This window comes from Hippichthys cyanospilos, chromosome 13 (assembly GCF_059441005.1).
Source record: "Hippichthys cyanospilos isolate Australia breed blue-spotted pipefish chromosome 13, RoL_Hcya_1.0, whole genome shotgun sequence".
Classification (NCBI taxonomy): Eukaryota; Metazoa; Chordata; class Actinopteri; order Syngnathiformes; family Syngnathidae; genus Hippichthys; species Hippichthys cyanospilos.
Window position 1 is genome coordinate 18226487 of NC_142381.1, and position 18767 is coordinate 18245253.

Genomic DNA, 18767 nt, shown 5'->3' on the forward strand with positions numbered 1-18767 from the left:
TTATCATAATTCTATAAACAGATGTTTATCTCCCGGTCATTGATATCCAAACATAATTTTTCTGCACATAAATAGTACAGTTGGAAAAGCAAATACATCACGTACAGAAACAAATCCGTGTTTTACCAATTTTCGTTGAATCGCGTCAGTTGTTGAAACCAGACTAAGAATTTTTCTTAAAACAATGCCTATTAACTAATTCAGCATGGTTATAAATGCAATTCCTAATGAAGTAATTATGTTTTTAAAATAACAGCAGGACGGATTGCAACGTTATTACCCACTTTACCTATTGATTTAACGGAACTTGAAATTGGTAAAACCTGCTTCTCCTCAACTCACAACAGTGAACTCTTACTCCCTCACTATTCCAGAAATATGTCGTATCAGTTCCATATGTGGTCACTTATTGAAACAGCTTGACTGGAAAAAAGATTTGGAATCTGTTTGCTTGATATATGTTTAATAACTAAGTAAGGAATTATCTTTCAGTTTACCCCTCTGAAGTCTTTACAACGATTCAGAAAGGAAATATATGTGTACTGCTCTTTCTGTGAGGAATACCCCGAAGACGTGTTCCATTTGTTTTGGTCTTGCACCCTCTCCACCAGATTGTGGAAGGATGTTTGCGTTTTCTACCTGTGTTAACTTTCCCGTTCGCTTTGCACATTGTTTGGCTTCACTAACTATTCATCTACTAAAAAAAAAATAAAAAAATGTTGTATCATTAATCTTATTTTGTATCATTAATCCTATTAAACTCCTAACTAAATAATAGCATATTCTCAAAAGCAGATACACTAATAAAAAAACATTTATTTTCTGCCTTTGTCAATGAGGTAATAAAATGCATGAAAACGATCAAATATTCCTATCATTTGAAATCGATTAAACCTGCGATTTATGTGCGCTACATAAAATATTTGTTTAATAAAACATTGTGTTGTGCAATACTGCCTCTGATTGTTTGTATTCTCCTGGCGGTGGATATATGTAACTTCCACTGGACTACTATTTTTGCATATAAAAGAATAAAAAAAAAAAAGACTTCGACGACGACGAAGAAGAAGAAGAAAACGACGACGAAGAAGAAAACATCGACAAAGAAGAAAACGACGACGAAGAAGAAAACGACGAACACGAAGAAGAAGTCGAAGTTGTGGCGGGAGAGTCAGGGATTATTGTCACGGAAGTATCGTGAGTTAAGCGTTTTTGTTTACCTATTTAATAGTCTCTGTAGTTTAGTTTTCTGCATTTAACCGGTGCGAAGTACATATGGGTTGATGAAGCCTTGTGAAATTTTTGAAAATTTTGCCATATTGATTTTGAAAAATAGTCCCAAAGCCCCAAAGGTGACATTCGGTAGTCAGATAGTCGTAGCATCTCAATCCTCCAATCGTGATTCAGTCTCTTCATTTGGGTTTATATTTCATAACAGCGAGCCAAGCCTTGGTTGAGCGTTTGGTGTCTCCCTTCAGCAGACTGCTTGACAAATGTTTGAATCAGTTGCGTAGACTCCACTGTCTCATTCTGTAATCAACATGTCACAGATTTGAGCAAGGTTGTTGACGCACGGTTTCAAGTAGTCTGTCTCATTTGGCTGACACGGGCTCAAAGTTGTTTGGATATTTTTCAACTCCTTTCAATATTTTTTTTTCCAAATTACTTAAAAAAATCCTTCACAACAATACATCATTTATTAAAATCGGACCTCTACAACCGCACTTGACTTAACTTGCCATCATAAGACCAAGAAAACAACGGTGAAAATAACCTGACATCATCACCATTTTCTTTTTGCGCCATTTAAACAACATGTTATGTACATAAAATTATTAAATAATATGCAATATAAAAATTGTAACCCAATAACTAACAAACTCTCGAACTTCAAGGCACAGAGCAATGCTACCCAACCAAAAAAAAAAAAAATACAGTTTCTCTCCTCGAATTTCTACATTTCTTTAACCAAGTTAACCGGTTCCAAGTTCAGAAATTCAAGTTTCACTTTCAAAATACCCGCAAAAAAAAAAAAGATTTTCTATTTTTCCACCTTTCATCTATATTTTTTTTTGACTGATTTAAACTTCCAACTGTGTTGAGCTCCTTGTAATTTGTCCAAACTGGTCAAAATATTTAGTATATCCCAGATTTTTGTACTGTATGCAAATAGGGTGGCCATACATTATTGAATTATTGCCATTCCCTAAATAAAGTTATAATTTTTTCACTCTAATTTGAACGCGTCTTTTTTTAAACCAGATCTTAAATGATAAATAAACATTATCCATAAATGCCCCCCCCCACACACACACACACACACACACACACACACACAATAATCAATGCTGCTGCTTCAAAATTCTTTGTACTCACTGGGTTAGGGCTGAATGGCCTTTCCAAACACACTTAGCATTTTGACAGATTTCCTTTTTTTTTTTCTTTTAATATCGCCAGATTATAATTTGAAGCCATCTGATTTTGGTATGCCTTTATTCCAATAACAAAGAACAAGAGACAATTTGTCTTGATACACTGCTGAGGTTATCACATTTGGACTCTTTATTGGAACATACTTAAATTCAAATCAATCAGTCTCATGATGATAACCATGGATTAACAATTTCCCATAATCCGCCATCAATTATCATGATTAATTCTGTTTTACAGCCAGACATACAACAAATTGTGTTCTTGTGTAAAGCCTTAATTTGAAGTTGAAAACCTGTATTTATAAACATATTTCTCATCAGATATCTGACACAGCAATGGAGGATGAGATACAGTTTCTCCGGGCCCAACTGACTCAAAAGGAGGAGCAAGTCCAGCAGGCTTCTGATGCTAGCTTGGATCTGCTTCATCAGTTAACAGAAAATCAAACTCGGTTTGACGAGGAGAGAATAGAGATGACAAATGCGCAGGAGGTATGACATTCATGACTCGTGTATAATATGTTTCCTCTAATTTGCTGACATCCTGTATTACACAGGCCAACATTTTTTTCATGACTGACATAGATATTTTTAAGGTTTCTCGGGGTTAGGATTTTTCATTATCTGTTAGACAAACTGACATCTGAATCACGGGAGTGATTTTTTTATTTTTTTTATTTTTCATATAATTCCCAATGGTTGAATGTGACTTCTAATGAGCCAATATAAATCCTTGATATTTATCTTCTATACAGTTTCATTTTTGACACCAACAAAATTTCCTATGCAATTATACTTTTGCCTTGTGAAGATTTTGTTTGGACATGGAGTGTTCTTCTGCGGCTATGGTTTATGTTCAAGGCTCTTCAGCAAGACAAGTATAAACTGCAAAAGGACATGGCGCTGAAGACCCAGAGAATTGAAGTGTTGCTGTCAGAGATTGACTGTCTGAAGAAACATCATCAACAGAACATAGATGATGAAAAGGAAAAACTTGAGAGAAAGCATCGTGTGACTCTTAATGAAGTCAACAACAAGGTAGGTGGATGTATGGATTGATTTAAAGAGAAATGATACTAGCTGTATCTGTAGCCGTATCATACTAGCCAGTATGGGGTGTAACCTGCCTCTCACAAATATCCCGCATACCTGCTACCCAAATGATGCTAAAGAGAGCCAGGCAGGCACGGAGGGCAGAATGGGTGGGGACTGGGATAGACAGGACTTGACTGAACTAGACTTGACTGGACTAAACTGGGCGTGACATGCAACTTTTCTGATGTGTCACAGAGGCACAGGAGGTACAAGAATGCTCTTGTCGTCTCGTCACATTTATTTAAATAGCTCCTATGTTGCGTTCAGTCCGAATGCAAAAAATCCTTTCGTTAGTTTACAGTGGGTCGGGAAAGGAGAGCATCAAGGAGAATTTCCACTTCTTTTCTGGATTGTAGCATGGCCAATCTTTTCTCCTACAGCACCTGATTTGTGTGTGTGTGTGTGTGTGTGTGTGTGTGTGTGGTTCTTGCATGTCCCCCGCGTCGTGGCAAAACCTGTCTTTCTCGGACAGGGATGAGAGCCTGCCCAAAGTATAGGAGTTCAAGTGTCTTGGAGTTTTTTCACAAGTAATGGCAGGATGGAGGGGAAGATCGATAGGCAGGTTTCCTTTCTGGCAGGGAAGAATAAAATAAAATGACCAAGGCAGGAGAGACACATTAACCAGGCAGTAACTATGGGATGAGATGTGTTCTTTATTAAGATTGTTCGCCCAGAAGTTCAATGAGACTTGCTGAGAATCTACTCCCTGTCAAGCCACTGTAGTTTTGTCAAGATGCCCTACATTCTGACCCGTATTCTTGAAAGACACGGTGTTCTATTTGTCTCGATTCTTGTTCTTTTTTTTCCCCCCGGATATCATGTCGCGCGATGTCTTGCAGTCGACAAACAATAGCTAGGCGGGCCCCTGGTCGACAGCGGTCGACACAATGGACACCCCTGCACTCGAGAGTCTATGTCCCTCGGCTGGCCTGGGAACACCTGGGGATCCCCAGAGGAGCTGAACAAATTGACTTGGAAGAGGGAAGTTTATGCTTCCCCGCTAAAGCTACTGCTCCCGTGACCCGAATCTAGATGGGTGGTAGATTATGTATCGATGGATAAATGGACAATTAATCGACAACTAAAAATAATAATATTTTTAAAAAATAAATAATATATAGCTACTAATTTGTAATCATAGCTTGTACACAAATTGATTGACTTAATTCGATTTATCACCCAGCCCTACTATAGTCCTCCGTTCATTCTGTCTGATTATCTTCATTAAATAAAAAAATACATTTGCAAACATTTCGCGATACAATTCATCTTTATTTGGCACTTCACATTAGCTGTTGTAATAAAGTGCTTTGGAAAACAATGTTCACCATTTTTGCCTGTTTTCTGACATTCTATGGACCACAGCAGAATGACTCCAAATAGGTTCATGCATTTTCATTGTGAAATAATTGCTCTGTTTTTGAATTAAAAAGGAAAAAAAACAAAACACAAATTTTATACAAAAAAAAGAATAATTTGATGTAATACTTGTTGCAGGCCTTTTTAATATATGCATAGCATGTTTATATTCCCCCTAGTCTATATTTTCAGAAATTACTTTTTGATTCATTTAGATGATGTTTCTACAAACTGCTCTGGATGAGTCACAGCTGATTGAAGAACAGCTGAAGGAAAAACTTGCATCGCAGTCCGAGATGCTGAAAAATAAGATGGAGGAGCTACGTTATCTGAATGAAGAGACTCAGAGTTCATCGACATCAGAATTATTGGACCTGCAGAAAAAAGTTCTGGAGTTAGGGAACCTAAAGGTGAAGGAGACATGTATGCACTCTTGTATTGCTCACAAAATGGGAATGTACTGTTTGTGAAACAACATTTGAGATTTCAGGACTTTAATGGTTTTTGTGTTGTAGTTGGAGTTGGAACTGGCACTAAAAGAGTCAGAGTACAAAGAGCAACAGCTGCAATTGACCAATAAAAGCCTACAGCACAATCTCAAACAAGCCACAGAAGAAAGAAACCAAGAAGCTGCCACCTGGTATGCAGCTTTAGAGGTAAATATCCACTAGCCAGTCATCCCTACTGTAGCGTGACTGTGTAGTATTTAGTTTCTTTTAGCTGAAACTGAAAGGTTTTCACGCCAGACATGATCTTTAACAGAGGTGGGCGTTTTATGTATTTGTGCTGGTCTGACAGCAGCCATTCGCCAGCACTCTGAGCCCCTTACGTTCACTTACAGTCAGTTTTTTTTTTTTTTTTTTTTTGAACCAAAACAAACGAACTTGTCAGTCTGTCACTAACACATTGCAAGCTTATATGTTAAGCTATAAGTGCGCTGTACTTTATTACTTATACAGTAGTTTCTTCTGACCAGATGAATTGTTAAATAAATAATAAAGTCCAACACTAGCACATGAAAGCGATTTTGGCTACTTTTTTTCTTAGGTCGTCGTTTCAACGTGCAATGGAGTACGTAGGAGAATGCGCTTGATTTTTAACATGCTTTTTTTTTTTAACATCTCATGGTAGTACTTGTGCTTACCAATTTTTGTAGGCCTAGGTGAAACATATCGAGATTGGTTTTTATGTTTCCACTTTAGCTGGCGCTACAGACCAGTTTGGGTTTTGTCATTTGTGACAACCTTTATAAAAAAACAAAAACAACAAAAAAAGGCGTAATCAGGCTGAATAAGCATCCAAAAATTGTTGTTCATAATAATTAGGGTTGGGTATTGGTTCTTAAAAGTGTATTGCAATATATTGAAATACATCAAAGGCATATTAAAATGACTGAAAAAAACAGAAGGAAATTATTAAAATAGACAAATTCTCTTTATTCTTTTTCAGAAGTCACACATCATTGAGCACACATTAAACATTCATTTCAAGCATGCTCTTGACTGTGTTAATATGTCCCCAGCAGTTGGGAATACTCTTTCAGATGGCATGTGGCACGAATACACAGGTGGCACTTTGACACAAGTTTTCACGCAGGAATTTGGTGACAGTGTTTTTCAACCATAAATGAAACAGGTCTGTAACGTCACTTGTGTTGGTGAAAAAAAATATGACAAAAACCAAAGACAGATCTATTGTAATTGATCAGAGAGACGGTTACTCCTGTACGTTTTTCCCTTTTATATCACGAAAATTACTTATACAAGAATACAATACAATACATACAATACATTCATACAAATCAAATAAAAAAAAAAAAAAAGAAAATTCCAAAGTCCCATTTGAATCAAACGCAACATGAGATTCTACTGCTTTTGAATATGGCTGCTCAGATATTATTGCACTTCCCTGGAACACCTACAAGAGCTTACTGCGGACAACTTGAACAGGAGAGTTTTCATTTTCTGCTGTTTGCCTTCCTCCGCTGCTTTGGTACATAGCCTCACTGGAAAGGTAATGTATTGTTCGTTCCGTGGCCGTAGGTACGGGAAATGGGGGAAAATCCCTCTCCAGGGTAGACGGCCCTCACACGTTGGCTCGAATTGGAGCCTGCAGCTGACAAAATGGGCAGTGGGATGGCAGGCTCGACATTAGCCGTCACTTTTATTACATTTAAAAACAACATAGCAATCTACCGGGCCAAACAACTTCCTCTCCTGCTGCGCATGCACCTCCTCTGCACTCTCTCACTCGGCCAAGCTCTAGCTCTTCAATCACACCATACACGCAACACAATTGCAACATTTAATGTCGTGTTTTTGAAGCACTTGGGAGGATTTCTATGTAAAACACGATACATAAAAGCCACTCCGGAGCGGATTGATATAAAAAAACGAAATATTACGAAAATAAGACATTTCAAAACAGATATGCGTTATGTTGGAAAATGAATGTCGTATTGCAATATGCATATTGCTTCACTTCGTATTGCAATTTATTGATATATTGATATTATCACTCTTCCCTAATAGTAATAATTATTATAGCAATTATAATAATATAATATAGTAAAAATATTAATTGTTAAGACTAATAATGATAACATGCTAAAAGAAGGACATCACAACAGTGGTTGGTCAGTCTTAATAACATAATGACCAAAAGCAGCATTTTTTTTTTTTTTTTGTCTTGGCAAACAGCACATCACCCTAGAATTAGTTATTTGACAAAATAAAAGGTTTTCTTCAATGTTTCATGTTAAACCTCATATTATGAAATGCCCAAAAACATGAAGATGATGTGGTTTGTAAAATTATGACCTCTATAAACGGGGCCAAAGTTGTCAGTGAATCCAAATGTTTATCCAAACCTGTATTTATTTCCTGTTATTTCCTTTCAAATACTGCCAAGAGAAGATTTTGAGGTCTTGGGCGTTAAAGCCTTCTGCCATTTTTGTATAAACTGGTGGAGTAGTTCACGCTCCTCCATAGGTTTAATTTCTTCACCTGTCTTCTTTGATACAGAATTCTCGTGAGGCGAACCGTGAACTGCAGGACCGATTGGAAACCGTTCTACAACAGGCCCAGGATCCAAACAGCAAAGGCAATTCACTTTTTGCTGAGGTGAAACACAAAGGGGCTACCAGATTTGTTTGTATTTTGGAAATTACAACCATTAACATATTTTTTGTGAGTGCATTATTGTGAATAGAAACATTCTGATTTGGTTACAAACTTTAAATAGTTGAATTTGATATCCCACACTCCCAAATTATCCTATACAGACCTCCCCAAGGGACATGGTCAAAAGCCTTCACCAAGTCCACAAAACACGTGCACTCACTCCCATGCACTCTTGAGAAAATTACTGAGGGTGTGGAACTAGTCCACTCTTCCAGGACTGGTTCGTCCCTCTCGGTCCCACTGTTCTTACATGTGCATTTAAGACCCCAGCAGAATAAATCTCTTGGGGGAGTGCTCTCTAACGCACCCTCCAAGAACTCTAAAAAAGGTGAGTATTCTGTTCTCTTCTTTGGAGCATAAGCACAAACAACAATCAGGACCCTTTACCCCACCCTGTGGTGGAGATAGGCTAACCTCTCCTTCATCGATGTAAACGGTAATGCACAGGCACCAAGCCAGGGGTCACTAAGTAGGCCCACACCTGCTCGGTGCCTTTCAAAATGGGCAACTCCAGAATGGAAGATTGTCCAGATCCCCTCGAGTGGACTGGTATCAGAGCCAAGTTGTGTGTGATGGTGTGCCTTACTCTTATCTAACTGTAACTTCTCTTCTTCACACATCCGGTTCAGGCTCCTGCCTGGCCAGGGAGGTGACATTTCACGTCCCTAGAGGAGTTCTTCTCAATTATTTTTTGCAAAGCCCCACCCAAGAAAAGAGACATTTTGCAGCCCCCCCCCCCCACACACACACACACACACTTGCTGTGTTGACTATAAATGAGATAATTTTCTATGACAATTGTATAAATATTCCTAAAATTCTATCCTTTTTAACATTAACTGAACAAAAAAACATTTAAATCGACTTCCAGCAAATGTTAACTTGACTTTTTACAGGGTTGATACAGGTTACAAAATATTTTTGACCAAGTGAACTATTTACTGCAAAAGCAAAAGAATAAATAATAATAAATGGTAGGTATATTGGACACTCCAAATTGCCCTTATGGGTGATTGTTAGTGTGATTGATTGATTGTCTCTGTGCCCTGCGATTGGCAGGCAACCAGTTCAGGTTGTCCCTTGCCTTCTACCCGAAGATGGCTGGGCTCAGACACCTGCAAGCCAGTGACCCTCATACTGTGGAAAATAACTGGCCACACAAAATATTGACACAGTGGCACAAGTCGGGACATTTTCATTTCTGCGTTGCCAACCGTATTGACATCAATAGCTGTGTGTTAAAATATTTTGAAGATACAGTGCATTCACACTGTTAGATGTGCTCTTTCATTGCATTTTAGCCATTAATGAGTTCTACATTGTTGTCCAACACAAGATGTACTTACTTTTGTCAGTAAATTTGTACACTATACAGTATTAGCCATAATAATGCCAAGAGCTTCTGACTTTTACTATTCATTTCAGTTGGAGGATAAACGTGCTGAAATGGAAAGAAAGCTTATCAGCCTGAAGGTCCAGTATGAGTCACTTCAAAGACAAGATGTGTTTAACAAACAGCAGTTGCAGCGTATGAAGGTATAGTACCATTTTCACTCAAATTTTGCGTTTCATTAACCCTATAACAACACAATAATTTCTCAATACCTCAGTTGTACAAGCTGCAAAAAAAAATCCCAGACATGACCTAAAGACATCTGTATGATAATATACTGAATCAACAATTAAAACTTGTCATTATGTGTGATGCTGGCAAAACTTAAAATAATTAAAAATAATTTAAAATAAATATCCACAAAATTTTACAAAGTTCAAACACAAATTGCAGTTTAATGTAAGAACATCATTTTATTTTTTTCCTATTAGTTGAATATGAACGAAATAAGATCACACAAAATGAAACAATAAATAAAGAAAATGCTTGCACTCACCAAAACAAACGGCGCGGGCACAATCGATCAGGTTTTTCAATACCTCCAGATTTTTTTTGACCTTTTCATGTTCTCTTTCTCTTCACACTGAGATGTACAGTACAGTGTATCCACTCGAGTGTCCCCAAAGGTTTGTCCAGCCTTGCTTTGGTGTCTCATTGCTGCCTTGGACAAACAATTTTTCAAGTTTGCAAATCCAGTGTAGCTCCAAACACAATATCGATCCTTTGCAAACAAAAGGCATTCCCAGCGGAGCTATCTGCTAGGGTAAGCGCCCCTGGTAGCCCACCCAGCCAGCCAGCCAGAAAAATGGCAAAGACCAGCTCACGGCCCTGTTCACCCACCCAGAAAAACGGCAAGTCAGAAAAATGGTTGCTCATAGTTCGTTCCCTCAACTTTTGAAGCGAAGGCCCTAGGCGCCTCCAGGAGCAGGCAGACTACATACAGTCTGGCGACACAATTTAGCTGAAATGTAATTGGCTAAAAACTCCAACTTAAAACGACAACACTAGCAGCAGCATAACCAAATGGATATAATAAGACACAAAAAGAACAAAATATGGAGAATAATTTTATGTATAAAAATATATTTATAGTATAATACATACAGTGGATCCCCTGGTTTATGACGTACATGCCTTGCGTTTTTTCACCTTACGATGTCTACCACGGCAGTTTTTTGGCACAGTTTCCAAAATGGCGGAATGTTAAAGCTTTGTTCGCCTCTGAGTCCTTGAATTGGTCAGCCATGGGTCCCAAGATTGCTAGTGATGTTAAAGAGAGAAGAAGATAAATTATATGGAAACGAAGCTGGAGATAATCAAGAAATACGAAGAAGGCTAAGCTAGGCTAGGCTGTCCTCACTATAGAATATGGCTATAACAAGGTGTCACACCATTCAAAGGTAAATACATCCTTTCTGTATTTTTTGTTTATGATGTTATTTAATTGTATACATGTATATTATATATAAATAACACTCGCTATACTAGAGTATTTTGATACCAATGTATTATGTATATACAATTTTTATGTTTTTACCTGGGGTTTTACACGCATTTGCTATTTAACATTGGTTTGAATTGCCCGCCATGCGTCGAGTTAGTTTTACAATCCCAACCTCGGAACGAATTAATCTCGTAAACCCAGGGCCCAATGTATTTAGTAAAAATAAATTTAAAATGAAATTGACCTTCATTATAGTTATTATAATTATTATAGTTTATTATAGTTATAACAATGATGTCAGGTTATTTTAGGTCAGCAGAGAAGGCTTTGCTGGCCCTGGCTAACCCTTTCCCCGACACACCTGATTCAAAAGATCAGGATCATCGTCAGGCTTCTGCTGAGCTTGCTGATGACCTCATCATTTGAATCAGGTGTGTCGGGGAAAGATACCTGGAAAACATGCAGGACAGCGGCCCTCATGGACCGAGTTTGGAGACGCGTGCTGTACAATAAGTGAACAGTTAGCCCTTTTCGTTTGAAGTCTCGCGCAGCTGCGGTCATACTAGCAGCGGCCGGGACGTTGAATTAAAGTCAAATCTGTACATCAGTGGTCCCCAACCGCCAGTCTGCGGGCCGGTACCGGTCCGTGGATCAAATGGTACCGGGCCACGTGGTCTTCACCCGAAATAATGTTTTGGAGATGATTTAGTTTAACAGTTCATACGTTTGTGCTTGATCTTTGTTTTTTGGCGCCGCCTCTGGCCGCTGTTGACATTACATACATAGTGAGAAGGATGATGTGGTTTTTAGAGCAACAAGCCCCCCCCAGTTGGGGACCACTGCTGTACATGATCAAACATGATAACAAAGAAATCTAGGTAAGAGATTTCCAACGGTCTTGTGAACGTCGACTTTTTGCAGTCGTCGATCTTTGTTGTCTTCTTTATATTAGATTATGATTTTGAGCACACCCCACCTGTCTGCCTTATTGTATTTGAGTCCACACCTTCCACAATTCTCCTTAGTACGCCACTGCCTGACACTATTCTATTCTATTCTATTCTATTCTATTCTATTCTATTCTATTCTATTCATGTGGCGAGCAGTCAAATGAATTTGTGATAACTAATTTCATTTAATCCAATTGTGTGACTAAATGTGACAATGTGGCCTAAGTATAATTTTCATCATCCATATGTTGTTCAGGTCCACATTGCCACTCTGATGCAACTCAGATGTTTAAGGGCTGACCCCTCTCAGCTGGATAGACTGCAGTCCATGTTGTCAGAGAAGAATGATGAGATACAACTTTTGATGACAAAATTACAGAGATTGGAAAAGATTGAGGTGAAGTGTTTATCTTGAATCTTTTATGTGCTGGCAAGACACTGTTTCAGAACTCTCGTTTTTGGAAAGTGGGAATGAACAGCTTACTGCTGAAAAAGTTTGAATCACCCTTATCAAGTTTTTGATAAGTGGAAATTTTTGGCTTCAGTTGGGATAAGTCATTTAAAATGTATGAGGCACCAGTTGTAGAAATACTAATGTTTTATGTGAAGAACACAATAAACAATGAGAATCCATATCCCCTCTCTTGATTGTATAATCAATTTAAAAAATGAATAGTAACAGCCCTAGTTACAATTCAACAGTTATTTACAAATTGAATCGCTTGTGTTTGTTTTTTCATTGGGGGGGGCAGCACCTGCTATACAAATCAGAATCCCATATCAACCACATGAAACATTTATTTTTCGAAGAAGTGAAGCAGTCAAGAGAATTTGTAAAGTCCTGTGCAAGGCATGTGAGGACACCATGTGTGACGGTTCATGCGGCAATGAAGATGTCACTTTTCACTCCTCATTTATGAAATGTCTAGTTGCTCGTAAAATATTAAGATGAACTATTAATCAAGTATGTGTGTATGTGTTCGTATATACTGTAGGTCATGCTGAAGACCAAGGGGAGTAATACAGCATCAGAAACTGCTAATGGTCAGGATGAAACATTTTATTCTGACCTGCTCAAGATGAAACTTGACAATACAATGTGAGTCTTTAAAAAAAAAAATGGTGTGATCAAAATGGTTTTTGTAATAAATACATTGGTACCCAGTTCAGAATTAATGTAAAATACACTGTAACCTTCACAGTTAGGATGTTAATTCGAAGTTGTCTTTACATTTGAATGAACTTGTCCAAGTGTTAAGTGTTTCACCATGTTTTGCATGAACAACATCAAGGAGCTGAATGGCAAAATTCTCCAGAGGTTTTTGGTCTGGAAATTTTCTAAAGACATCCAGGCATTTATTGGATGTGGCTTCCACTGACAATTCCAGTCTCTATATCTATGTTTGCAACCCAGTGATATCATTCTGACACCCTAAGTTCAGTAGCCACTTTCCTCTGAGGATAAACTGCCTGAAGCCTCTCATTGGCAAAGTATTGTTGATAAATTGTTCCTGTCTTATGATTTCAAAATGTGAAACAGTATGATGAAGATCTCTCAGAGAAGAGCAAGTTACCTGACCGCTGAAACACTGAGCAGTTGGATATGGGTATTGAAAAATGTACGCGTGGTCAAATACATTCACCTGTTTAGAATAAAGTGCATTCAAGGATCATCCTGATGTCCAATATCACTAACTTTATTGCAAAGATAACTTATGGCCAAGTGCACTTTGCTTTTTTTCATCTTACATGTGCAGTCAGGATGTGGAACGTTTGGGAGATGAACTTTCCTGGCAAAGGAAGAAGTCTTTGCTAGAAAGTCAGAAAGCACTAGAATTGGAGAGGAAACTCTTCACAAATGAGCGTCTTCTCAAACAGGTACAAAGCTTTACTGATAGGGTATAAAAATACCCTTACACACGCATTCACACAAACACACTTTTTTATATACTGTAGTTTTTCTACCTTTTCTATATGCTTTTCTTGATTTTTGTTTCCTTCTTATAGGCCCAGTGTGATAAAGTCAGATTACAGCTTCAAGTGGAGGAGCTTCAACACAAATATGAACCCAAAAGTAATTAGATAGATTAAAAAAGAAAAGGAAAATAATAATAATAATTGTGTTTGTTTACCTTTTTATTTACCTCCAAGTACTACAATAATTATTACTGACTTTTCTCTGCAGAGTCATCTGAATTATCCCAGAAGAGAAAAAGAGAGAAACTAGATGCTGCACCGTCATTTGAAGGAACTGTGCCTGAGAAGGATGTGCAGACGAAAACAGACATCACACATACAGTGATTCCTCACCCTGAAACAAATAAATGTCCCACTGGTGAGACAACATGTGTGTGTGTGTGTGTGTTTATTCATATATATATATATATATATATATATATATATATATATATATATATATATATATATATATATATGTGTGTGTGTGTGTGTATGTATATATATATATATATATATATATATATATGTGTGTGTGTATGTATATATATATATATATATATATATATATATATATGTGTGTGTATATATATATATATATATATATATATGTGTGTGTATATATATATATGTATATATGTATATATATATATATATATATATATATGTATATATGTATATGTATATATATATGTATATATATATGTATATATATATGTATGTATATGTATATATATATGTATGTATATGTATATATATATATATATATATATATGTATGTATGTATATATATATATATATATATATGTATGTATGTATATATATATATATATATATATATATATATATATATATATATATATATATGTATATATATGTTTTTTTAACTCGAGCAAGCACAATCAAAACAAGAATGTTATTAGCCTTATTTTTTGTGTTACTGTCAGGAGTTTGTATATGTACATACAAACATGCATATAGAAATTTTAATGTTTGTAGAAATAAAAGGTTTGCTGAAAAAAAAATGAAAATATGATGAATACAAAGAATTTCTCAAGGCAAAGATGCATTTATTTTTTCGTTATTTGTTATCTAACACGTCTGATAGTAACATACAGTAAAATCTTCTTGTTTTGTTTTAGGATTTGACATGGAGCCTCAATCAGCCAAGCATGTGAAAATCAGTGGTGATAACCCTGATTTAATCCCCAATCCCAGGTCAGCAAACTCTAGTGCTTAATAGCGGTGTAACAGATCTATGAACTGTACAAATCATGCACAATGGTTTGAGCCACCCAAGGTTTGCAGATTGATAAAAAGAAAAAAAAAAAAACTCACACGACTGCAATATTTGGCTGCAGAGATACTTGAAAATCCTAGATTTTTTGTTGTGTACACTTTCACTTAAAAAATGCCAATATACCTGCAATAACAATTTTTCAAAGCCTGCCACCAACATGAAGGCTAGCTTCAAAATAAAATCTCACCAAATTACACTGACACCAATGCAATAACTTTAGGGTGCTTCTATTTTGAAGTTAGCCTTTGCAACACTTGGTGGTGTGATGCTAATTTGGCTTGTTTGCAGGATATTTGTGTTGCAATCCCAAAATCATATTAATCACGCTAAGGAATCTGGTTAGTAAATACACAAATATGATATGGTAAAGTTTGCTAAAAATCTGGTGTTCCAATTTTTGCGTCTAGTCTTGTATTTGCCAAAACAATTCACCCAAATTCATGCTATTTAGTTTTAAAGACGGCACCATTTTGGCAACGGATGTGACGTCAAGTCATTTACTGGGCCATTCCATGCCCAACTGAGTGACAAGCCAGATCATTGTTGAGAAGAAAGAAGAAATGGGCCAACTTGGATATTAGAACCAGAAAGGCTCTCGGGTTCGGAATTTGACAGTGAAAATGGCAAAACTGCTGTCAGATTAAGAATCACTAAGCCCGTTTTTTTTTCTCATTTACTAAATCCGCAAATAAATGTAAAAAAAACCCAATTCATGTTTTTTTTCATTTTCACCATAAGTTTTGACTTCTTTGTTTCCAAATTCAAACCATTCCAGCTTCAACAAGTTGCAGATCATTGTTCTTCATCCCATCTCATTCAAAACAATTCTACTTCCTTTAATATTTTCCTGATCATTCCACACGTTTAATGCATCTCAGCGTTTGCTCACAAATTCTCCAGAAATAGAATTTTCGAACTGTAAAGAGAATGTTTGACCTGGCATCCCCTTGAAGTTGACTGGGCATATATACGTCAGTTATCCATCCTTTGAGCTTCACTTTCTTGAGCTAGCCCAGTAACTCCTCCCTCTCGGAAATAAAGCTTTTTTTGGATGACCTTCGCTGAGGCAGCCCTGCCTATAGTGTCGGCCAACACCTTAAACCGCAACCTCTGGATCGATTGGGGGTACTTGATAGCAGCAATGACTCCCTGTCCTGCCTCGTCAAGACTTTTTATTCTAGGTATACTCCAGCTCACGATGATACACTATGACCGGAAAGGAGTTGTACTTTTTGATGTTGGTTAAAGAAATGTGGAAAGCGGAGGTGAAAATCTTTTGAAAATAACATTACTTTTATGAATGAGAATGCTTAAATGATGTGAGCATTGATAGACATGGAACATTTCAATCAGTCAAAAATGTTGAATGAGGAGGGAATATATTGTTCAATATGTCTTAAAATTGAATTTTGGGGGGACTGAAACATTGGGAATTTTTGGAATCTGCAAAATTTGAGCTTGTGGCGTGACTTTTTTTGTTGTTGAGTTTGGGTTAGATTCTCCCGATTTTGGAGTATTTAAATCACTGCATGTGACTTCCAACTGACTTCCTGTGACCCAAATGCAACTTTGAAGTGCCCCCAAATCAATATGAAGTGGCCCAAAATCAACGGGAACGGGAACCACAAGTGCCCAAAAGTGAAAAGAACGTGTCAAGTGACTTAGAGTTACCCCAAATTCAACGAGAAGTTATCCCAATTGAACTTACTTGGAGGGGCCTCAAACTCAACTAGTACTAACCCATATTCAACTGAAAGTGACTTTAAATGCCCCCAAATCAACAGGAGGTGGCCCGAAAATACTCTAAAATAAACAGGAAGTGAGTCAAAAGTGATCCAAATGTGTGACAAAATCAACAGAAAGTGACCCAAACTGACAGGACGTTGCCTGCTATACCAATTTTTTGCATATTCTTAAAATCTCCGACGTTTCAGCTATCGAAATTCATTTAATGACCTAATGGACACTATATTCGCTCCTTTTATTCATCCTTTTTTAGCTGATTCAAATATTCCACCTGTAACACGTGCCCATCATTATAGCCCTTATTTATTTTTATTATTCCCATTAACAAAATTAAAATGATTTTGAAAGCCAAAACTCTAAATTTTTATATTAGTCACCACCACTTTCAACACTTCTTTGACTGACCCAAACCCTTCCAAATCTGTAGACCAGGGGTGGGCAATTCCAGGCCTCGGGGGCCGGTGTCCTGCATGATTTTCTCTCTCAAACACACTTGAGTCAAAAGATTAGGATTATTTTCAAGCTCCAGCAGAGCTTGTTGATGAGCTCATGGTTTAAATCAGGTGTGTTAGGAAGAGAAAACTGGAAAACATGCAGTTGCCCACCCCTGCAGTGTAGACCATTCAAAGATAAAATACAAACAAAAGTGCTTTTCTGAAAAAAGCCTTGGGTGCGTGTGAACCCCCGTTCCTAGTTGTCTATTTCGACTTCTTTGCCTTGCTTGGATAATCCTAACAGTGCTACTTGATACATTTGATACTCATTTGATACTTGTCTGCTCCCCATTTCAAAATAACTTGAGAAAGCGGTCATAATGTTGTCTGTTTTTTCAATAGAATAACTAAAAAGATAGTACATGTTTGCTGTTTTTACCTAAAATTGCCTCTATTGTGGTAGATGTTTTCCACATCTCCCAACACTACATCAGTTTACTCACTTGAGGATTTTAGAATAAGTACAAGCATTTTCCATCAATATTGCTACGACTGTTGCAGGCTTTGATTCATTTTACGTAATTACAGTTTACAATAGCTATTTCAGTTCACTCAAAATGATGTAAAATTGTGAAGAGAATCTTAGCATTTTTGGAATCCTCGAGTTAATTTTATTGTTTTATATGCTGATTCGGAAGTATTCAAGGTCAGCTATCTGAGCTTGTTACATCACCTGAGCAGGGTCCAGGAATTCAATGCCTTGCTAAAGAGCATCAGAAATGTATTGGATTGGATTTTTTTCTTTTTTCTTTCTCAGCTCTGATGTGATCAACCGCAATGTGGTGATAAAAGAAGAGCGCGACGAGCAAGATGAAACCCAGAAAAGGAAAACAAAACAAAATGTTGAGATGTTGCATGTCAGCTCTGAAAGCAGTATGGAATCCAAGTGTTCTCCACAGTAGAGATCAGTACTAATATTATCAGCATTTTTAATTCTTTTTTTTCCCTGTAATTGTAATTTTGTTGTAATTTTATTTAAGGTAGCATAATAGCAATCTCTCAGTATGATGCAGTACTGCGAAACAGCATCCCCATCCCTGATAGCGTCAGTTAAATGTGCAATGTGACTTGTGTGCAATGTGACAACTCATATCAATAAAATTTTCTATGCATGCCCATTTTTTGGACAATAGCAGTTATATTGAAAATACAAGCCCATTTCTTTGTAGTAGCATCTACTTTTGAGGCGTGATAATTAAGTCATGTATGAAATTATATAATTTATACTTTCAATCGCTCAAAATGTTCAGCGACATCAGATATAGCCATACATACACTTATTATTCATACCTTAAAATTTCTTTTGTTTTTTTCTTTTTTGTGACAAAACCTTTTCATTTATCCAAGTTTCTTCATGAGTTCTACGCGAACAAACAAGTAAAAAGAATCAAAACAACAAACAATTGAAGAAACTCA

The 18767-nt window shown here is 36.9% G+C and overlaps 1 protein-coding gene across 1 annotated transcript; it reads left to right on the top strand.

Moving 5' to 3' along the window:
• Positions 1-1156: 1156 nt before the first annotated feature.
• On the top strand, positions 1157-18469 carry spdl1 (spindle apparatus coiled-coil protein 1). Its single transcript, XM_088431699.1, has 14 exons — positions 1157-1197; positions 2754-2924; positions 3294-3470; positions 5102-5296; positions 5402-5542; positions 7910-8008; positions 9494-9604; positions 12112-12252; positions 12851-12954; positions 13613-13733; positions 13863-13929; positions 14041-14190; positions 14954-15029; positions 18109-18469. The coding sequence occupies exons 2-14, from the start codon at positions 2769-2771 to the stop codon at positions 18251-18253; spliced, it is 1683 nt and encodes a 560-aa protein (XP_088287825.1). The 5' UTR covers positions 1157-1197; positions 2754-2768; the 3' UTR covers positions 18254-18469.
• The last annotated feature ends 298 nt before the right edge of the window (positions 18470-18767 follow it).

Bases quoted from the DNA above. Each gene is read 5' to 3' on its own strand.
- spdl1 (XM_088431699.1), top strand. From the start codon at position 2,769: ATGGAGGATGAGATACAGTTTCTCCGGGCCCAACTGACTCAAAAGGAG. The intron at 9,605-12,111 runs GTATAGTACCAT...TATGTTGTTCAG, and splicing joins AGCAGTTGCAGCGTATGAAG to GTCCACATTGCCACTCTGAT. The intron at 13,930-14,040 runs GTAATTAGATAG...TTTTCTCTGCAG, and splicing joins ACACAAATATGAACCCAAAA to AGTCATCTGAATTATCCCAG.